The 20,940-nt window shown below is 39.9% G+C and overlaps 2 protein-coding genes across 2 annotated transcripts; one reads left to right on the top strand and one right to left on the bottom strand.

Annotated features, from left to right (window-relative positions):
• Positions 1-11,255: 11,255 nt before the first annotated feature.
• LOC117558528 lies at positions 11,256-13,636 on the top strand. Its single transcript, XM_034234779.1, has 5 exons — positions 11,256-11,351; positions 12,235-12,429; positions 12,520-12,596; positions 12,714-13,509; positions 13,559-13,636. Exons 1-5 carry the CDS (start codon positions 11,256-11,258, stop codon positions 13,634-13,636), a joined length of 1,242 nt encoding a protein of 413 aa, XP_034090670.1.
• A 316-nt stretch (positions 13,637-13,952) lies between these two features.
• Positions 13,953-16,478, bottom strand: LOC117558520. Its single transcript, XM_034234770.1, has 3 exons — positions 15,840-16,478; positions 15,094-15,229; positions 13,953-14,822 (listed from the first exon to the last, which is right to left on the bottom strand). Exons 1-3 carry the CDS (start codon positions 16,430-16,432, stop codon positions 14,070-14,072), a joined length of 1,482 nt encoding a protein of 493 aa, XP_034090661.1. The 5' UTR covers positions 16,433-16,478; the 3' UTR covers positions 13,953-14,069.
• Positions 16,479-20,940: the final 4,462 nt, after the last annotated feature.

Raw genomic sequence — 20,940 nt, 5'->3', positions numbered from 1 at the left:
CTGTAGCCCCATCCACGAGTAACTTTTCCACGTCAGGTGTTATGTATGCTAAATTACAACACAGAGTTAACTCAATTATACAAACATGGGTTAATGATTAGAGATAACTGAGTTACTCTTTATTTGGTTAAAGTTTCAGCTATTCTGTTTACAGTTCTGTAATCAGATTATTTAATACGAATTGTTAAAACGTTGTTTCTTTTGATGTGAAATATTATTTATTTAATTTAAATAAAAAGCAATGTTAATTTTGTAAACAATTTGTTAAGTTAATTTAAATATATATGTATTTTTGAATCAAGTATTCATCTTTATTGTCTTCATTGTTAGTTTCCACATGCCTAAAACAACCTCAAGCTAAATCTAAAAGTTGATGGCTAAATAAGAGCGCTTGAGAAATTGTGCAAGGCATACAGTAATAGTCCGAATAGTCGATTAATCGTTTCATTAATCGATAGATTAATCGATTATCAAATGAGTCGTTTGTTGCAGCCCTCTTGTAGTTATCCCATGTATACATAAAACGTGTTATTCAGCAACCCTTGCAATTTGGGATTTTATTTTTGGTTGGTAGACCTCGGTGAGCTGGTCATTTCAAAAGTAGCTCACCAGCCAAAAAAAGTGTGGGCACCCCTGCTGTAGATAGTGCAGTATAAGTGGTTTTATCTAAGGTGAATTATTTCTCACCCTTTATCATAGTTTTACCCTATTTCCTGTGGGATAAAGAAAGTTTTCTGATTCTGAATTTCAAGAATTAATTTTGTGGATTAAAGTAAGTTAAGTTGTGTTATCACACTTTTCGATGAGAAATGGGCACAGAGTAGTACATAGCCCTGCCTTGTACAAGCCTGTCTGACATACAAGCTGACAGAATATGGACGTTGTACATGAAAAAAATGAAAGGGGTCAAAATAAAGCATTCCATTGTCCCATTGGGATGTCCCTTCTTCACATGCAAACAGTAAGACTCTGTGTGTGTCACACAAAAGCACACTGCAGACATGGCTGCTATGAGGCAATGTTATATAGCAAAAATAATTGCTCAAATTCTTTGCAAAAGTAGAAATACTATGGTCTTAACATATTGCATCAAAGGTTAGGGTTCTGAATGGATTGTTGTACAAGTAATTTAGCTGAGTCTTTTATCCAAAGGAACTTACTGCTACTACTACTGGGACTTAGTGCATTCAACCACGAGGATAGAAACTCAAAAATGGCACGAGTTCTAAATTAGCTTTCAACAAACAAAACCTTTGTAAGGGCTACATACCGAAGTATTACCAGCTAAAACTATCACGTGTAAAGTAATCGTTATTCAAAATGGCCCTTTTGGCAGTGTTGTATTATTATAGATATGATACTATTTGTCGACAAATACATGTCACATAACCTCACTGGTAGTGTGTTGTCATTTCAGATACCCTGTGTATATTAGTAACACAGTAGGCCTACTGCATCACATCCTGTGCTTCTGCTAAAAGTTGCTAGTAATATCAATAACATATATATATATAGTCGACTGAAAAGTAAACGTTTTGCCTCCAAAATGCAAAAGTGTACATATGAGTGTGTGTATGTTCTTATTATACATCCATGGTGTGTATGCATTGCTGCAGCTGTTGTCGTTGTAAAGCACTGCCCTCATGTGGTACACTTCAGAATCGTTCTGAGGCTCTGTATGACTTCACCTTGAATCAACTCTTGAGATTTCATTACATCTATCAGTGCTATTCCAATGACCAAAACACTCTCCTTCTCGGTTTATGAAAGGTGCCTTTATATGGTACATACTTCTGTCAATCATTTCAATGTAATCAGAATGAAGTTTAGATTACTCTATTTATCCTAGGGGAAATCAGGTGAATGAAATGCTATACAAAATATAATTCAAATGTGTATATAGACATAGGAAGTAAAATAAGAATGTGCATTAACTTGATACAATTTAATACATATATTTCTATTACACATAAGATGTTACCTGTCCAATTTAAGATCAAATAAAAATAGATACAAACAAATTATATAAACTTTTAAATTGCAATATATTGTAATACAATATATACAGTACAGTGGTGTATTAGTATTAGTCCTAGTGATAACCACATACTGTATATTTATTATGTATTGGAAGTACACAATGGTCACATGACTTCATGTCAAGATGGCAATGGCCAAAGCAACATCAAGGCTTCAAAACCAAGACATAGTATAAAGCGTCTTTGAGCATTTGGAAAAGCGCTATACAAATCCCATGTATTATTATTATTATTATTATTATTATAACCATAATAACCAATGGGTGATGCCACCGAGACTATTTCACTCTTTCATATGACAACAAATACATTGCACTATTTTTCAATATCTTTCTACACACAAATATGACAGACAACATTTTACAATAGATTTGTTTTAATAGCTTTCTGATTTGCTATACCCTTATATTCTATGATACCATTTTGCTAAAGGCCGTACACCCAGAATAAAAGCCTTCTTACCCTAACCTTTAACCTTTTGATCTACTTTACAACTAATGTATATTCAACAGTAGCATATCATCTGATAATGCCACATAATCCATTCTCATGATGTCGAGCATTAAATCATGTTGTGTCCAAAAAGAGAGCATGTCATGTTGTGCCATAATATTGCTCATGATGACTTGTGATCTGTGTGTCTCAAATGGTGAGATGTGTTGATCTTCAGACCTTAGAGTGAAGACTTCAGGGTCAGGGTGCCTTATGTATATTTCATCATTTATTTTCGTTTATTATTTTATATATTTAGAAATACATTTTGTTTTAACTAATTAATTACACATTACCTCCAAAATAAAAACAACATGTAACTTTTTTGTTGTCTTTCAAATAGCCCAGTGTCTTATAATCTCTATATTATTTATATAGTTAGTTTCATTCATTCAGAAATAAACATTATATGTGATCAATTCTTGATATTAATTTTTCGATAACATTTGACAGGCTTGTTTGTTTCTTGCAGCCCGAACATTGTTACTGGTTGACAGAGATGGGGTCGTTACTAAAAAAAAGTAATATATTACATATTACTTTTAAAAAAAAGTAATATATTACACTACTTCGTTACTCTCTAGATAAAGTAACTCGTTACTTTACTCGTTACTTTACTCGTTACTTTACTCGCAGGGCCGGCTCGCCCCTCCCTACAGGCAGATCACACAGACTGCGGCGCACCTACAGTGTAACGGTGTGTCCACACAGCAGCTTTGACAAAATCTTGAAAATCCTGGAGCTGGGCGTGTCTGACAGCTTGGGGATTTCGCAACCAACAACCAATCACATGAATATCACATGAATATCCCGCCTCCGACATACAAAGCAAAAAAACCCGGTTCTTCTACACTATTGTCAAATAGGAAGGGCTATGATGAACATTTATTTTTTTAACATTTTGAACATTTATGAGTTTAATGTTTATGGTGCTATTTTATGCTACATTCCATGCTGGCTAATGATACTGTCTATGCTTGCTAGCAACGAAGTAAACTAGCAACGAAGTAAACTGGATATAAAATCCCCAAACAAGCGAAAACCTACCAGTTTCCCCCACTGCCTCTGCCACCTCCCTCCATGCCTGGTTCCTCCGGTTTGTATCCCGGTAAGTAAATAGGGACTGGTCATAAAGAACCGGGTGATTTGCTACCGCAATAACTAACTTCTCCTCCATTTTTGTGGAATATAGAAATGAACTGCGGGTCTGGTTCTCCCAGCTTGCACGCGGTTTGATTGGCTAGCGCTTGAACTGTCAGATTTGCATAAACGGATCTGATTGGCTGTCGCTTCCAGCTCAGCCTAAAAAGTTGAACATTGTTCAACTTTGGAATCCTGAACATCCTGAAAATCCTGGAAATCTTCGCCTCGCCCCCCCCACAATGCAGTTCGGCGACAAGCGAGGGAAAGTTACGTCATCCCCATTCAAAGTCAATGGAGAGGCGAAGTCACGCCCATCTACTTCCAGACCATGGGACCCCGGAAGCGAAACATTTACATTGAATTCAATGGAGAGAGAACACGTATCTTTTGATCCCGTTTGAATTGTGCCACGAACTACACATATGATGTGTGTCAATCTTAAACAATCATTTCCATGTCAAAAAAGTCACATTTTGTCGTAAAACTGCTGAAATATAATACTATGAAAAATACGCTACTACAAAGACTACAAATCCCAAATCCCAAATCCCATTCTGGGTCGCGTAAGTGATGTCACAGGCTTGCTCGGTGATTTATAATAAGACTCGTAATTAAAGCGAAGAAGAAGAAGATCTCATAACTGATTTATTCCCTCCAATAAATGATAGATCGCTAAAAATAAATTCACTTTTACAAGATGCCTGTGTGCTTTGTACCAGGTTGTAGTCATAAAAGTGATCATACCACTTGCTCCTTCTATCGATTCCCGTCTGATGAAAGGACCAGGAGTCGCTGGATCAGACATATCAGGTAATATCATAGTAATATACATGTTGTGCATGGAACATAGTCAAGTTAGCTACCTAGCTAGTAGCGACGAGTAGCGAGCACGTTAGTTAGCATTACATTACTTAGCCTTGTCATTTTTAGTAGCCTTACCATGAAGTTATTATTTTATTACATGAAGTAAACCAAAATGTTAAACAGTAACCAAACATGATGGTAAGTATTTCGTGAAACTTTTGAAGAGTAGCCTACTGCGCCCTCCACCGGGTGCTAAGGAAGCAGTTCAGGGAGAGTCGAAGGCAGGCAGGGAGCTTTGCATGACATTCTTCTGGACGTGTTTCATTGTGATGACAATCTGTTTGTTGGAAAGACAGTCGTTGTGTGCTTATTGAGAGAAAATTGTTAGAAGAGATAATTATTCAAAGTGTTGTTACTTTAAAGTGTTGTTACTGACCTTTTTCTCTTTTATTTTCTTTACCTCACCTGTAACTGCTGAGACGTTGAGGAACATGCACACTGACCTGCTCTGGCAACCTGATTTCCACTGTACGTAATAGTATTTGGTTATGGTATATTATTTATATACATCAAAGGCACAATGCACCCCCCAGAGACACACATGTATTGAGTGTGATATGTTGCATAGGTCATGTGAAATCATCTTTACATACTAGAAAACTGTAGGAGTGGCAACTTGTTTTGAAATTGAATTTTTAATATCCGATAATAAAGTTGATCTGTTTTCTTTATTCTTCTCTCTTCCCAGCTCCATCACCATTCTCTGTTCCTGCAGGTCCTGCTTGCTAATCAATGCTCATATTTTTTTACACAATTACAAATAAAGTCATTGTATTGTATGACATGAAGTTGTGCTTCATTCGGAGTCAATAATAAATTCATTCTGCCTTCAACTGCGCAATGATTGTGGACTGCACCGACATCCATGTAGCTGCCCCCCAGTAAGATGAACCAAGCAAAGAGGGTCCCCATCATGCCCAAGGACATCCAGCTGGCCCGCCGCATCCGCGGAGAGAGGGCTTAGACTGACCTGAGACCAGCACACCCAAACACAACAGCTCTTTTAAGAGCCACCTACATTTTCAAAGAGTTGCAATCCTACGTTATTATAATGATTAAACTGTTTCATGTATCACTTAGTTTACTGAACCGTGATGAATGAAAGAAATTAGTGAGGTAGTGGTTTACTGAAGTTACAAAGACATTAATATATGAGTAACAGGTCAGTGTAAACACAAGCTTCTGTCAATTATGGATCATTCAAACTATTTATATAAAAATATGTAATAAAGTTCTAAAACAAGTATTCGGTATATTCCTTGATAGCTTTTGGAGAAGGTTGTTTTTAAGTTTACTAAAATCTATCGTTTCAACTGTTTCACTTTATAAAAAAGGAACAGGTGAGTAGAGCATCATTGAGTTTCTTATTCTGTCAGTAAATTATCCAAATGAATGTTTTTCATTATTTGAGTCAACCCTAAACAAATTGATTGTACCTTTTAATGATGACCTTACATGGTCGGCAAAGTTAAATTAACTTCATAAAATCAAATCTGTTCTGAGAAAAAACTAATAAATGTTTAAAGATAGGAACTTGCCATCCCACTGAAAAACAGTCCGTAGAGATTTAAAGGCGTAGTTGTAGTTCAGTCCAACGTTTCATTTGGATTCATTTGACAACAGTCAACTATTTTCATAAAGAATATATATATTTTTCAAAGTCAACTTTATTGTCAATCTTACTCAGTTTGAGAGATCAAAAAGACGTTTAAATAAAATTATACAATTTACAGATATGTATACAAATATATATATCCTATATACACCATCATGTATAATGATGGTGTATGATGTAGAAGGAAGTGTGGTAGATAACAAGTAAATATAGAGTTACATACAGATCCATGTTACAGCAAAAGATGGAATAACTAAGAAGCACAGCAGTATAATAATAATTACATGCAACAATTAAATAACTGCTCAGCATCTCCACCACAATCCCAATCTGCTGTGTCCTGTTTTCCTCCCCTCTGCATAACACCCCTATCACACATACGAAACACAACGCAGAGTCCGAGGGTGTTAAGAGTATGTTTATTGAAATGTCCTCCTCTCTACTGGCCAACACAGGGAGCATATGCTGGGTGTAGAATTGTTCCAGGAGGAGGAGATTTCCATGCCATGCAGGGTCTTTGGGGATGGGGATGATGATCGCCTCCTTCGTGGTCCACACAACAAAGTAGCAGAGACTCCGGTCTGTGATGTGCAGCTGCCCTTGGACCTGGTGCCAGTATGGGTGATTCTCCTTGAGAATATATGACCCACCCTCCTCACGGAGACAGAAGGATGGTAACTGGACTGCCTCCGCGATGGTCATGTTCCTCTGGCTGTGTGGACACTTCACCTCCAGCAGGGCAGATGGCTGCACAAGTCCATCGGGTGATGCTCCCAAAACACCCGACTCACTCACAAAGAGACCAGACTCGATTCGAACACTGTCACTTGATAGGCCTCCACAAAAGCCTTCACCCCTTCGGCCTCGTTTACAACCCCCCAGTTGACAGTTGGCGATGTCTCTGGCCAGTGGGTTGTATGTCTCCTCTCGCTGTTGGTAAAGTTGAGACACCGGCTGGACTACTTTGGAAGTGCCAGGCTTCCTCCACTGGCACTCAACATCTGTGGAGCTGATCTGCCACATGGAAAATATTGCCAATGCTGCAGCGTGGCTGCATTTGTACATCTCCTGTGCACAATCACAGACAGCGCTCTGCATCGCGCCATCGTCTCCCATGCAGATCTGTAAAAATAAAGTAAGTACCATTTGTTAGCATGCTATAATAGATTGAATGAGCAATAATACAAGGATGGTCCGGATCTGGGGGTGGGAGGGTTTATTTTTCCATAGTTTTGTCCTCTTGTCTGTTGTTATTGTTTGTTTTTTCTGTATTTTTTGTCATTTGTGTTGTATTGGTTGTGATTGTACATTGTATTTTTCTAAATGTGTATGAATACATTTTTTTTAAAACATTTGATCAACAATAAAAAAGGATTTGGTCAGGATCTAGACTCAGTGTGTAGTTAATTAATTAATCAATGCTCTCTACATTAGGAAAACACATACCGGTGTACCAGAGGGAGTCACACACAGCTGTGCCTAGATAACCAAAATCCTTGAATCGACACACAGCAAATAAACTCAAATGACACAACGACAAAAAGGAGATCACACATACAGTATTGTCGATATAAAACTGGCCGCTTCAATCTGAAGAGCAACTAAAACAAAACACGGGAGTGTACCTTGTTCTTGTGAACACTAATGTTATCCACAGCATACACAGAGACCACGAAGTTCTTAAGGAGAAAACTAGTTGTTAAAACAAAACACGTTACTGTACCTTGTTAGCTAATGTTGTCATTGCACTCATATTACTCACCGAAACCTTGTAAAGCCGGTCCCGCATGCTGGCTCTTACAGAACCGACTAACTCCCCTTTCATATAGGTACAGCTCTCAACGTGCCCAGACTTGTAGTGATTTTCACCTCGTAAAATACTTTTATTCTCATTCTGAAAGAATGTGGTGAAATGTGCTAACGTGACGGCCATCTTTATGTTGGTGACGCGTTTTGTGCGAGACCAGAGACCTGTAGTTCACTGAGCGGTTTCACACGAAAAAATGTGTAACTTCACAGTTTTACGACACATTTTTATTTTTTTGACTTGCAAAATGTTCTTTTAAATTGACAAACATCATATGTGTCATTCGTGGCACAATTCAAACGGGATCAAAAGATAACCTTTCTCTCTCCATTGACTTCAATGTATAATTTTCCGCTTCCGGGGTCCCATGGAGGCTTTCGGAAGGGGAGGGACTTCGCCTCTCTATGGGCGGAGACGCGCTGGAAGCGGTGGACAAATCGCCAAAAGCTGCTGTGTGTACGGGCCGTAACGGAGCGTCCACACAGCAGCGTGCGTTGACGCTTGGAGGTGGGCGTATCTGAAGCTTGGGGATTTTTTGCGAGCAACACGACCAACAACCAATCACATGAATCTCCCGCCCCCGACATACAAAGCAATAGCAATGTTAAAACGAAGTAAACTGGATATAAAATCCCCAAACAGGCGAAAACCTACCAGTTTCACCCACTGTCTCTGCCTCCTCCCTCCATGCCTCGCTCCTCCGGTTTGTATCCCGGTAGATCAACAGAGACTGATCATACAGCACCGGGTGATTCACTACCGCTACAATGAATTTTCCCTCAATTTTTTTGAATATGAGGAAATGACCTGCGTAGTCTCTCCCAGTATACACGCGGTTTGATTGGCTAGCGATTGTACTGGCAGATTTGAATAAACAGGATTTCATTGGCTGACGCCTCCGTCGAGGCGTCAAAAGTTGAACATTGCTCAACTTTTGACGCCAGCTACGCCAGCAACGCTCCACGTCGCTTCCCAAAATGCAGTTCGGCTAAAAGTGACGTCACCCCATTCAAAGTGAATGGGCAGAAGCGTTGGAAGCTTCAACACACGCCGCTGTGTGGACGGGCAGTAGCTAAGCGTGCCACAGTTTAAAAAAAAGTAATATATTACACTAGGGCTGTGCAATTAATCGTATTTTAATCGCGATTACGATTATGGTTTGCGACGATTAGGAAAACAGCATAATTGACAAAATACGATTATTTTGCTGGGTGCGCTTTCGCCCCTCCCTAAAAGCCCACTCGGCCACGTGGGAGTGACATGGGTTGTGAGTGTTCAGCGCAAGCGAAGATGTCAGAACAAGAGCAGCAACTAGTTAAAAAGAAGGGTCGCGGGGAGATTCCCAGTCGATCGCGAGATGTGTCTAAAAATAGAACAACAATATTCTGTGCTATCGTTAATGTCCTGTAACATAATGTTCCCGTGCCAGAATAATGCACTTGAACGCATCAAAGCTTTGTGATTGGCCGGCCTCACCCCATGTGTCCGGGCGTGGCTGGTGAGCAGTGCACTAGTTCGCTGACGTTGTCCGTGTCAACAGCATGGATGGTCAACAGGAGTGACAGTCCGCACACAGACAAGACCGCAATTATGGCAGAAGCAAAAAAGCCCAAAATATATAATTTTCACTCCGAGTGGGAGGATCATTATTTTTGTATCTATTCCAATTCAAAGTCCATCTGTCTCATCTGCAATGCGAGCGTGGCTTTATCGAAGAAGGGTAATTTAGGAGCGGCATTTCAAAACAGTGCACAAACGCTACGAGACGGAATTCCCTCCTAATTCTGCCCTACGCTCCAAAAGGGGAGGGGCCTGAAAGGACAGCTAAATGCACAGCAGTCCATTTTCATCAGGCCCAACAACAAGAGCAAGGCTGCTACCAGAGCATCTTATCGTGTCAGTCACGTTCTTGCGAAACACATGAAGTCTTTCGAAGACGGCGAAGTTGTGAAAGAAGCATTCCTGGAGGCTGCGACGCGCTTTTGTGGGACAGTAAAAATAACAGCAGCATTTCAACAGGTTTTTGATATAATAAAAACTCAATTTAAATACAGTTATTAATCTGCTGTAAGTTTTAGTTTGTTTGAATTTATTCATGATAATTATTGTAAAAAATGGTATAAGAATGCAAACATTAAGATCTGTTCTGTTTAAATTGATTATAGTCTATCAGTTCAGAAACTAGTGTTGCTTGCATCCTATTTTAAAGGCATTTCTTTTTATACTCTAATAAAATGCAACAAAAAATGGGTTTGATTCTATTAATGTTGTCTTTTTTATTGCACTGTTGCTGCAGCAGATTACTGTGTAGCTTCAGATCTGAGTTGTCTTATTAGTAAGCCTAATTTATACTTTTGTAGCAACACTATTTTTATATAATGGCAAAGAAAGGGTTCTTCAGAGTCTTTTCTTTTTTTCCTGTGTCATATGTGGCAGCACTGCCACAAGTTCCTCTTCAGAGAGGGTCTTCAGTACAGGTGGCAATATTGTCACCTGCCTGCGCTCATCTCTGAAACCAGACCATGTAAACAGCCTGGTATTTCTTGCAAAAAATCTTTAAGAGATGACATGAGCAGCCCTACCAGCATTTGCCATGGTGGCCAAAACATTTTTATTTGGTCTTAAATTGTAGTTCAACATTTATTTCCTGTTACTTCTGGACCATGACGGTTGGCCAGCCTTCAACGTTTAACTGAGTGGAATATGTTGAATATGTTTTACCAAAATGTTGGCTATATGTTAAGGAGTTTTCAGTAGGTTGTGACAGTGCACTGCAACATATTTGATTTCATTTATTTGGGTCTAATTTATTTTTATTTATCATATTAATATATGTTTAGTATGGTTTTGGAAGTGCGCTCCAACACATTTATTGATCTTGTTTATTGGTAAAATATTATTTGTTTTAAAGTTCAATAAATGGTCAATGAATAATCGTCAAAATGATCGTGATATCAATTATTGACCAAATAATCGTGATTATGATTTTTGCCATAATCGCACAGCCCTATATTACACTACTTCGTTACTCTCTAGATAAAGTAACTCGTTACTTTACTCGTTACTTTACTCGCAGGGCCGGCCCGCCCCTACAGGCAGATCACGCAGACTGCGGCGCACCTACAGTGTAAGCGCGCCACAGTTTTGCCTCTGCGAGACTCCACTTGCACCCCCAATAGGCTACATGCACAGTCACTTCCGCATTCTACTCATAGCGGCCGATTAATTTCCTGTTTGAAAATGACGACCTTCTACACCCGCTGCCTACAAGAGCTTCCGAAATTAAAAATGTCAGATGTTCATCGGATTTGCCGGACGACTAAAGCCCCAGCCAGCAAACTCGAAAAAGGCTTCAAATTATATGCTGCGTCATATATACACAACTATGAAGGTAAGAAGGTAACCGGTACTAACCAGCTAGCTTATGCTCCGGGTTACGCTAACATTAGCTGTCAAAAGCTAGGTAACGCCAGAGCCCTATAGTATAACTACTATTATTATTATTATTATTATTATTATTATTATTATTATTATTATACTACTACTATAGTAGACTACTATAGGGCTCTGGGTAACGCTATGTACTGTTTCTGGTGTTAATTATTTAAAACATTAGCCATTTTGCTAACAAATACTATCGTTTAATAGCCTTATAGCCTAGCCAAGGTTGTCTTGTTGTTAGCCACACTGCATAATGGTATCAGCTTTTGTAAAGCAATGTTGCCATAGATGTTTTGACGTGAGTATAGATCTAACGCTGTTGCTCTGTTTTTCTTCATTCAGTGTCCAATAAAGACAGGCTGACAGGGCAGTTCAGCGTGAGAGCCTTGTGCTACAGGTCAATGCGGAAGAGCGAGACAGCACACAGTTTGAGTGTAGGCAGGCAGCATTGACACTGTTCCCCCCTGTTTATTGAGTTTCAGTTCAGTTAAACATTAGTTTACCTTAAGGGAATCTCAACAGTGTCCTACTTCTCCCTGCTTTATCACAGCTGATTGGTCAGATATTATTACATTGATTATGGATGTGTAAGTTTGGGGGTTAAAATATATAGTCAAAACTGCTTTAATACAATTTTCAAGGCATCTTAGTTTCCAAAGAAAGTTCATTGTGGTATTGTAGGGTAAGAGGGTAACACTAAGCATTCAGGAATACATGCTTCTTCTAGGATAATGGGTCAGTAAAAATAACCAATAATTCTACTCATAATAACCTCCTGGCTCATAGTAACAAGTGAGGTTACTAATCACTAGTATTTCTTCTCTCTTTTTTAGATAACGCTTCGTGATTCATCACCAGTGGTGCTCACGCACAACCAGTGCTCCTGTGTTGCAGGAACTGTTTTGTGCAATCACACAGTAGCATTGCTGTTCCAAACAGCACACTACACTGAACTGAACATGCCAGTTGTGCCACCTGTGCATAGCTGTACTGAATCGGAACAGCAATGGCACAAGCCGCGAACAATGGTAATTTCAATGAGGTTCAAATACTTGTAATCTTTCACAGAGTTTTTGTTTTAAAGTGACTCAACGAACAGTAATTGTCTTTTCCTTAAGGGTGTGAAGCCAGGGCCCATCAACTCCATGGTCTTCACCAAGCCTGTACCAAATAGGATGGTGCAGACTGGAGTAAGGTAATTTTAGCTGGAAAATTGTGTTTCCTGTGTTTTTAAAATTCATAATTCTAGTGCTGTATTCCTAACCTTTATTGTCACATTAATGTGCTATATTGTCTTTGCCATTCTTTGTAGGAGTGGATTCTACAGAGGCATGGTGGGGCCATTACCAGATCCCTGCCTGTTCAGAGTTACGGAGGCATACTCAGCATTCAGCATTGAAGACAGGCCGCTTGTGACCACAATGAACATGAGACCTGACAAGCCCCTTGTGGAAAGTGCCTTCGGGATTGTGCAGGAGGGCAGTGTTCTGTCCTATCAGATGCCTGCTTTGACGTCTCGGTACACCACACTTCACACTGACACACCACCAACACCCCACTTGCCCATAGAGGGGTATGTGATCTTGCCATGTGATTTACCGCTGGTGTGCTCAGAAGAGGAGCAACTACATATGAACAGCTTATCTGTTGATTTGGAAATGTCTCACAAAATTGAGGAGGCTACCCGTGAGCAAAGCTCTAGCTCAGAGTGGCATCTGCTCCGCAAACCCAGGGTTACTGCCTCTAGGTTTAGAGAGATTTGTCACGTCAGAGGTGAGAGCTCTGCTAACTCTCTTGCAGAGCGAATACTCAAAGGTACAAGGCAGACTGCAGAAATGAGGAGAGATGCCGAGATGGAGCCCACAGTAGCAGCTGAATACAGTAGACTGGCAAACGTGAACTACTCCCCTTGTGGCCTTGTCATTCACCCCTCTACGCCCTGGCTTGGTGCCTCCCCTGATGGAGTTGTTTTTGACCCAACAGAATATCCCCAATTTGGCCTTGTTGAATTCAAATGTCCCAATGTCCCAAATTATGTCGACTGCAAATATGTGCAGATGGAATGTGGCTCCACTAAGCTCAAGAAAAGCCATGCCTATTACTGGCAAGTACAGGGTCAACTTCTTGTATCTGGGATGCAGTGGTGTGATTTTGTAGTGTGGGCACAAGAGGACTACCTGGTGCAAAGAATATACACAGATCCAGAAGTGCAAAGAGCAATCAGAGAAAAAGTAGACTTTTTTTTTTTTACACATACATGCCGAAGTACCTGTCATTAAAAAAGTAGTGGGCACTGTAGCCATTGTTAACTCTGTAAGCAGTTAGCTGCTAGACCCTGGCTCAGCCGTCATTGTTTTTAGGAGGCAATCCCTCAATCATGTGTTCTGAATGACAACAAAATGTGATTTCAATATTTTGTTTTTGATATATATTGTTTGTCACATTTCATATATGTAAATACATATACAATTGTATTTAAAAAGAATAAAGTGAAGTGATTTGTGTAATGAATAGTAAATCAGTGCATTTGTAAGAAATCATCAACGCATTGTAATTTGCTATTTACCATTTATTCAAACAAAACACTAGCGTGTGTCAGGCAACACGGGATTACGGTGTGCTCACCCAGCTTAATCACAGCTACCTGCACAGGTGTCATCATCTTGTCTTATTTCACCCATTTCTTGACCAGTGCTTTGTTCTGATAGTTTGACAGCATACATGCTACTGCAAACAGTTGGTTGATGTTGTAGGCATGGGACAGGAGGATGACACCATCAAAAAGTTTGTTCTCTTTTATCCTCCTAATGACACGCTCCACATGAACCCTCAGTCTGGCAATGGCCTGTGTCTCCCTCACCTGATAGGCTGGCATTTGCTTCTGCTTTGACAGAAAAGGTGGGCAGTACACCTTGCATTTGCAGCAATCGCTGATCAGGAAGCCCTTATCTACCATCACTGCCATGTTTTCAGTCAACAACGCAGCTATTCCAGATTGTTTGAAAATCTCCTTGTCGCTGACAGAACCACCATACAGACTAGAAACAAATGTCACTGCGCCATGTGGGGCTATGCCAACCAGGGCTTTCATGGTGCAGTGAGATTTGTATGTAGAATACATTTCACTTTGGAGGAGGAGTGAGGATGGTGTTTGACACCTCAGCTCTGTGCAATCCAGGATCACCTGTGTGTCTGGGAAATCTTTGAATGCCTCTGGGAGGTGGGCTTGAACTTCTGCAGGTGTAAGCCAGATGCACTGTGACCCCAATAAAGTTGTAAGAAAACTCGTCCATGTTGCAATGATGCGGCTCACAGTGGACTGGTGTACGTTGAAGCGGTTTGCAAGGTCCCTCTCTTTCAAACCCACCGACAGGAAGCAGAGAAAAAGGAAGAACTCATCAATTGGCTGAAGCAGCTGTCTCTGGAAGATAAACAAAAAAAGGGTACTATATTAATGTCATGAGTGTAGCACACCATGGGAAAAACATTAAGTTGTTTTAGTTCTGATGTATTCAAAAAGGATTGAGTACTATAAGCGACCTTGGGTCCCCTGAAAGGCGCTATAGAAATCGAAGCTATTATTATTATTATTATTATTATTATTATTATAGCCTTTTAGCCTACACGAAAGCAATGAAATGTTGGAGAAACATTTTCCCTTCAGTTTGTGTGTTAAAAGAAACGTAGCCTACCGTTGATGGACGTGCGTGTGTAACCACTTCTTCATTCCTCTTGGCAGCTGATATCGCTCTTGTAACACGAACCATTTTATAAATGGAAGGCTCAATCAAAAACCAGAAGGCCATCAGGTGGTTATAGCTCGGGAATCTGTACACAAAAGACACATGTCAGTCATTAATTGACTCGTTAACTGTAACACATGGGCTAATGCTTTCCTCTTGTTTGCTATAATACATTACAATTCAAATAGACTGATTAAGAAGGCACTTGGTGCAGGTATAGTAATATACAGCAGTAACATGTAACAACTACATTAAAGCAGCAGTAATAATAATCTAAAACATACAGGGAACATTTTACACAGAATGACTACTTTTACTCTTCATTCTTAAGTGTGCAACTGGGAGAAACGCAGTGGATATTGACATGTACTTTTACTTTGGTAAGGTTTTGAAGATTTCCACTTGTAGTAAAGTATTATCAGTATGTTGTTAGTATTAGTATGTTTTACTCCACCACATTTAGTTAACCTTCATAGTTTCTAGTTACTTATGAAAACACATGATTTATGATTCTACATGTTCAGTTCAGGAGTATTTTCAAACCATAGTATTTGTACTTATACTTCAGTTAAGTTGAGTAGCCTACTTATTCCAACACTGCATGCAAATAGTCAGCAGTCAAACGGCAGGTAAACAGGATTCTTTATAAGCTAACCTATCTCAAAAACTTGGATAGAATTTAGCCAAAACATTACCTGGTATAGAATCGGATGTTGTCGTCGGAGCCAGCAAACCGCTGTAAGCAAAACTCTCGCTGGACTCTTAACTCCTGCAGTTGCTTCTGCAGATCCTCCACTGTTTTGGAGTTGTCTTCTGTAGCTTGAGAGGACATGTCCAGTGAAGCTGGTTCAGGGGTTGAGCAGTAATTATGGTCACGGACATCGATGTGCTCTTCCTGCTCCTCCCGAGAGACTGGTTCAGTGGGCCGCTCCCTTCTCTCCCAAACACTAGCCCGCGGTGTTTGAGCAGTGAAGTGATTCCACTCAAACAGAGTTGGGACAGCACCTTTCACAAGCCTCCTACGGCCATCAAGGGTTTTTGGCTCTATTAGTTGATCCGTAGCGAAGTGACGACTGCAGACCTTGGAGTGAGAGGAGATTGTAAAGTTATCGCGTCGTATTTTAACCAGCCACTGTCTTCGCAGCTCGAGTTCGGTCGGAAATCCATGGAAACTTAGGACGCCGTTGAATTTAGCTGACGCCGTACAAAATGGGACACAGCAGTGTTCGGAGTAGTTATTTACTTGTCTTTGCAAATGCTCCGTTTTGAAAATCTTCCGTCGACTCATATTTAAACCACAGATTTAAACAGTACAACATTTGTGGACGCTCAGCTACGCAGACCAGAAGCAACCCGGAAGCGTCCGAGCAGTATAACGGCTAAGGCGGAAGTACGTCTCAGACCCTAGTGCATGTAGCCTATTACTATTGGATTAAGGAAGACATAACACAAGTCTTTCTTTTTATATGCTCTAAAATAGGCTACCAGCCTACCACAACAAGCTAACAGTCTGTGAAACGTAATGACACTAATGAATGAAACCAGTTCAAGACGCATTATTCTTATCATTCTTTATGAGCGCATAACGGTAAGGTATCTAATTACTTATTTATTTAGTATTCCATAACTTAGTAACAGAGATGGTCAAACTAAAGTGGTAGAGACATGGCAGAATTCCTACAATGAAGCAGGGCATGGAACTGTTCACCCGTGAGAGGGCGATCAACAAAAGAGAGCGAGCGGCCCCGTTGAGGGAGTTTACAGATGAAAAGACTCGGCCATGTTTATGCAGCACTGCTGCACGTGGAGATGTGGTCTCGCAAATCGCGCAGATTACATAGGCCTACATGTATATAAACCTGCGGCGGAAACCCCTCTTGTCTGTCAGTGAGTGTGATTATTTTATAAAAGTAACGAAGTAACGCGTGTCGGGGCAATGTTAGTAACTGTAGTGTGATCACTGAATTATAAAAGTAACGCGTTACACTACTCCGTTGCCGACATCGGTAATATTATTATAGTAGCGCGTTACTCCCAACTCTGCTGGTTGATAGAAATGCAATTGAATATGCACAGGACACCACACACACACACACACACACACACACACCTTCCTGGCTGTCAGTGGAAGAAGTGAGCTCACCGTGGCCTGAAGGCTATGCAGACAGGGTATGGTTACACAGATCAAAACACACAGCTCATAATACGTCCACTGCAACTCTAGAGCTGACTTGCACAGCGTCAACATGTTCAGTAATATACATATCTCTGGACAACTGAAGGTATTATAGTCATTGTCATTTTGACTGTACAGCGTATGCCAGGACATTTGAGACGAATGACAATTGTGTATATCACTACCTAACATTTTGTAGGTTCTGTCACAATGGGGTGCTTTCTGTGGTTTCTTGTCAAAACTATATTTGATCAGTATTCTTTTCATTCATTCCATCCGTCCACGTGTGCAATTGAAGTGCACAATATCTGTGACAGCTGCCTAATAATCAGTGGTGGACATTTAACTTAAGTGAAAGTAGCACAACTATAGTAGCACAACTACAGTGTAACAATACTGATACCCCTTCTAAAGCAGGACCAGTGCCTGTTTGCGAATAAAGTTTTCCGGTTTCAACTGCAGTGGCCCTGGCTCTCTCCAAAAACTGGTTCCATGAAACGATTTGCTCAGTCGGCACGAGAACAGCGAACTACGTAAATTGGAGGCTAGGACGGGATTTACGGAGCCACAACAGTTCACAGCAAGAAAGTTGGAGAAGCAGTAGCGTGAGATCGGAAAATGGCTATAACACAACCAGACATATATTTTAAAATGTCATGGAACATTAACCATAAATGGCACACATATCATTATTTTTCATTATGACTATCCTTTTGCTATCATTGTTGCGTTAACAGCGGAATTCACTCCCGCTTCACATGATACAATCCTTCATTTAGGGTGCTATGTTGCCTACCATTGTCAATTAAAACTGAAAAAAAACCTACATTTTTGGTGAAATATACATCAAGGGGTGTTACTGCTGAGACAGTCTAACCGTAAATTACTTATTCCAAGAAGCAGCTAGGATTAGGAAAAGGTAGGTTGAACACCGGTGGAACATGAGCAGCATACCACTCTAGCGGTCAGATAAATCCACTGAACTATAGTCGCATACTAAAAGCCACGTTACTTGTACTCTTTGGAGTACAACGTTGGAGAAGTCATTCTTGCAATTCAATCTGGCTTCACAAGTTCAACCAACTCCAAATAAAACTAGCCCTAGAACAGAACTCAACTCAGTGGAAGAGGGGTGTGAGGAGCTCTTAAAGATCTCCTATCATGCTATTTTTAGGCATATATTATGGGTCTCAGATATATGCAAATATATAAAAAAGATGTCTATGAAGTGTTTTGCTCAAAATACCAAACAGATCATGCATTTTAGACATCCCTCATATCCCTCTATTTCAGGCCTGCTAGATAACTGCTGATTCTGGGTCCTTAGCTTGAAAAAAATAAAAAGAGGAGGGGGAGCTAATGCCTGCTCAGAATTCTACGAGATACAGCTAAATGCTGCCGTGATTAAACGTTATCACGTTCCAAACCACATCAAGGATTATTTCTGAAACAGTATGGAGCTCAAATGCTTTTTCTCTTGCCGGTTATACCACAAGGTGAGTTCCTTTCATTATTTCCACATACTCTCTCCAGTACAGGTTAGCTCTGAGTGTTAGCGAAGACCATATTACGTCCAAAACACATCAGGCATTGTTTCTGATAGCATTGTTTCTGATAGTAACATGGGTCCACATTTCCGATATTACGTCATATCGGACGCAAATCTGGATCAGCTCCGTTGTACCCCCGTTTTTAGAGATTTGGGAACGGAGGAAAAGAAAGAGGGTTTTATTTTCTGACACTTTGTGAGTTCCCTGACACACCAGGGACACATATATATATGTATAAAAGACATCAAAACGTGCATTTTGCATGATAGGTCCCCTTTAAGACGTGACTTCAAACTGAAAAGTTAAAACGTAGGCTTAGATTTACAGCTGGCTACCGAGTCATTTCCTGCTCTGACTATACTGTATAATTAGGTAAGTGGCTAAGTGCCAGATCAGATGCCCTTAGTGGTGAATATTTAACAGTAGGCATCAACTCTGTCTACCCATAAGCCCCCCCCTCTCAATCAACTTCCTCTTGACTGCCTTTTTTTATTTTTTTTATTTTACTATACTTACTTGTTTGCCTGTCCTTGTTTGTCTACCTTCCCTCATACTGTAAAGCGTCTTTGAGTTGTGAAAAGCGCTATATAAATAAAATGCATTATTATTATTACCTGGGAGATATGTTTGGAAGACATTTTCATAGCATACAACACAAAAATGGTTGAAACCAAAGGAAAAGCAAATGAGGAGAAAGACATTTTACAATTGCTTCAAATATATTCAGCATGACAACATGATAGAATATGTAGATGGTTGGAAACTAAGCTCACACACACGCTTATCCTCGGGGGAAAAGATCCAGATGTAAACATCTGGAATAAGGAGTCAAGGAATGTTAGCCTAGCTAAGCATAAAGACAGGAAGCGGGGGGAAACAGCCAGCTGGCTTAATCTAGAACTAATTAACACTTTGTATTTAGTTTGTTAATGGCAAGAGCAGGGTGCACTGACTCTGTGTATCCTGCTGGAGTCATGTCGTCTAATTGAGGTCTAATTCAGGTCTAATTCAGGTCTGTTACAATCATGGCTGGAGATAACAAACCTTTTTTTTTATAGCCGGGGACGCTTCATAGAAATGCTGGGTGGATTAGCTTTTTGAAACAGTCTTAACATTTTCTAAACTGCGATTGCTGCAACAGTTTGATGGGCTATTGTATGTCTGCTAAAGCTGGTAAAAATTCCATAAGCCTACATTCGTAGTTATAGAGCGCCGAATGAATGAGTTCCAAACCTAGAACTAGGTTACATTTGAGCTTTTCCGGGCTCCCTGGTCTTGAAATAAGCAGTTATTTGATTGTTTTTTTGGCTACATTTCCAAAATAACGTTTAACATTTTACCTTTTGTTCTGTGACACAAAACACATCCTTTAACAGCGTACCTGTGAACTTGTGAAGCTTTTAAGTTTTTTTTACGTGAATGAGACTATTAAACTTCATGACGCTGATACTTAGCCGCCTTAAGCTTAGTAAAGTCATGTGACCGTGATGTAGTTAGTTATGCTATTTACCTCTGCCCATTGCATTTAAGCTTCAACAATTATAAAACTAATGTTAATATGTGGAAATTCAGCTACTAAACAAAAAGTGTAAATATCACCCAAAAATCTTTTTTTCTGCAATATTTCAAAATCCCAATACCATTGACTTTTTGTCGAGTGAGCTTTTGCGATGCTAACTCCTGAACTTTTTAGATTACAATTTCAACAGTTTGTAAACATTTACCGGGCAAAGTGAATACAATACAAACGTTTATCGTACAGTGCAGTGAAAAAAAAACTTCATTTAAACTTGTTTTAACAACTCATTCAAGAATAGAGCTAAAGCAAATAAGAAATAAACACAATATCTTCTGCACCTCAACTGTCCAAGTGTTTAGGTCCTTTCAGGTAACCAATGGGTAATGTTACAGATTAAGTGACTGCTCTGGGTTGTGTGTGTGTGCATATGTGTCTGTGGAGTGGGCGGGTCATCGAGGGCAAGGGAGTATAAGAAAAGGTTGACAGACAAGTGGGTCTGCCTGCGTCCAAAGATAGATCACATTTTTCTGACAGAGGATGCAACAAACTGT

This window comes from Gymnodraco acuticeps, unplaced genomic scaffold, assembly GCF_902827175.1.
Source record: "Gymnodraco acuticeps unplaced genomic scaffold, fGymAcu1.1, whole genome shotgun sequence".
In the NCBI taxonomy this organism is placed as follows: domain Eukaryota; kingdom Metazoa; phylum Chordata; class Actinopteri; order Perciformes; family Bathydraconidae; genus Gymnodraco; species Gymnodraco acuticeps.
Note: the sequence above shows the minus strand (reverse complement) of the source record. Positions and strands in the feature narration are given on the sequence as shown.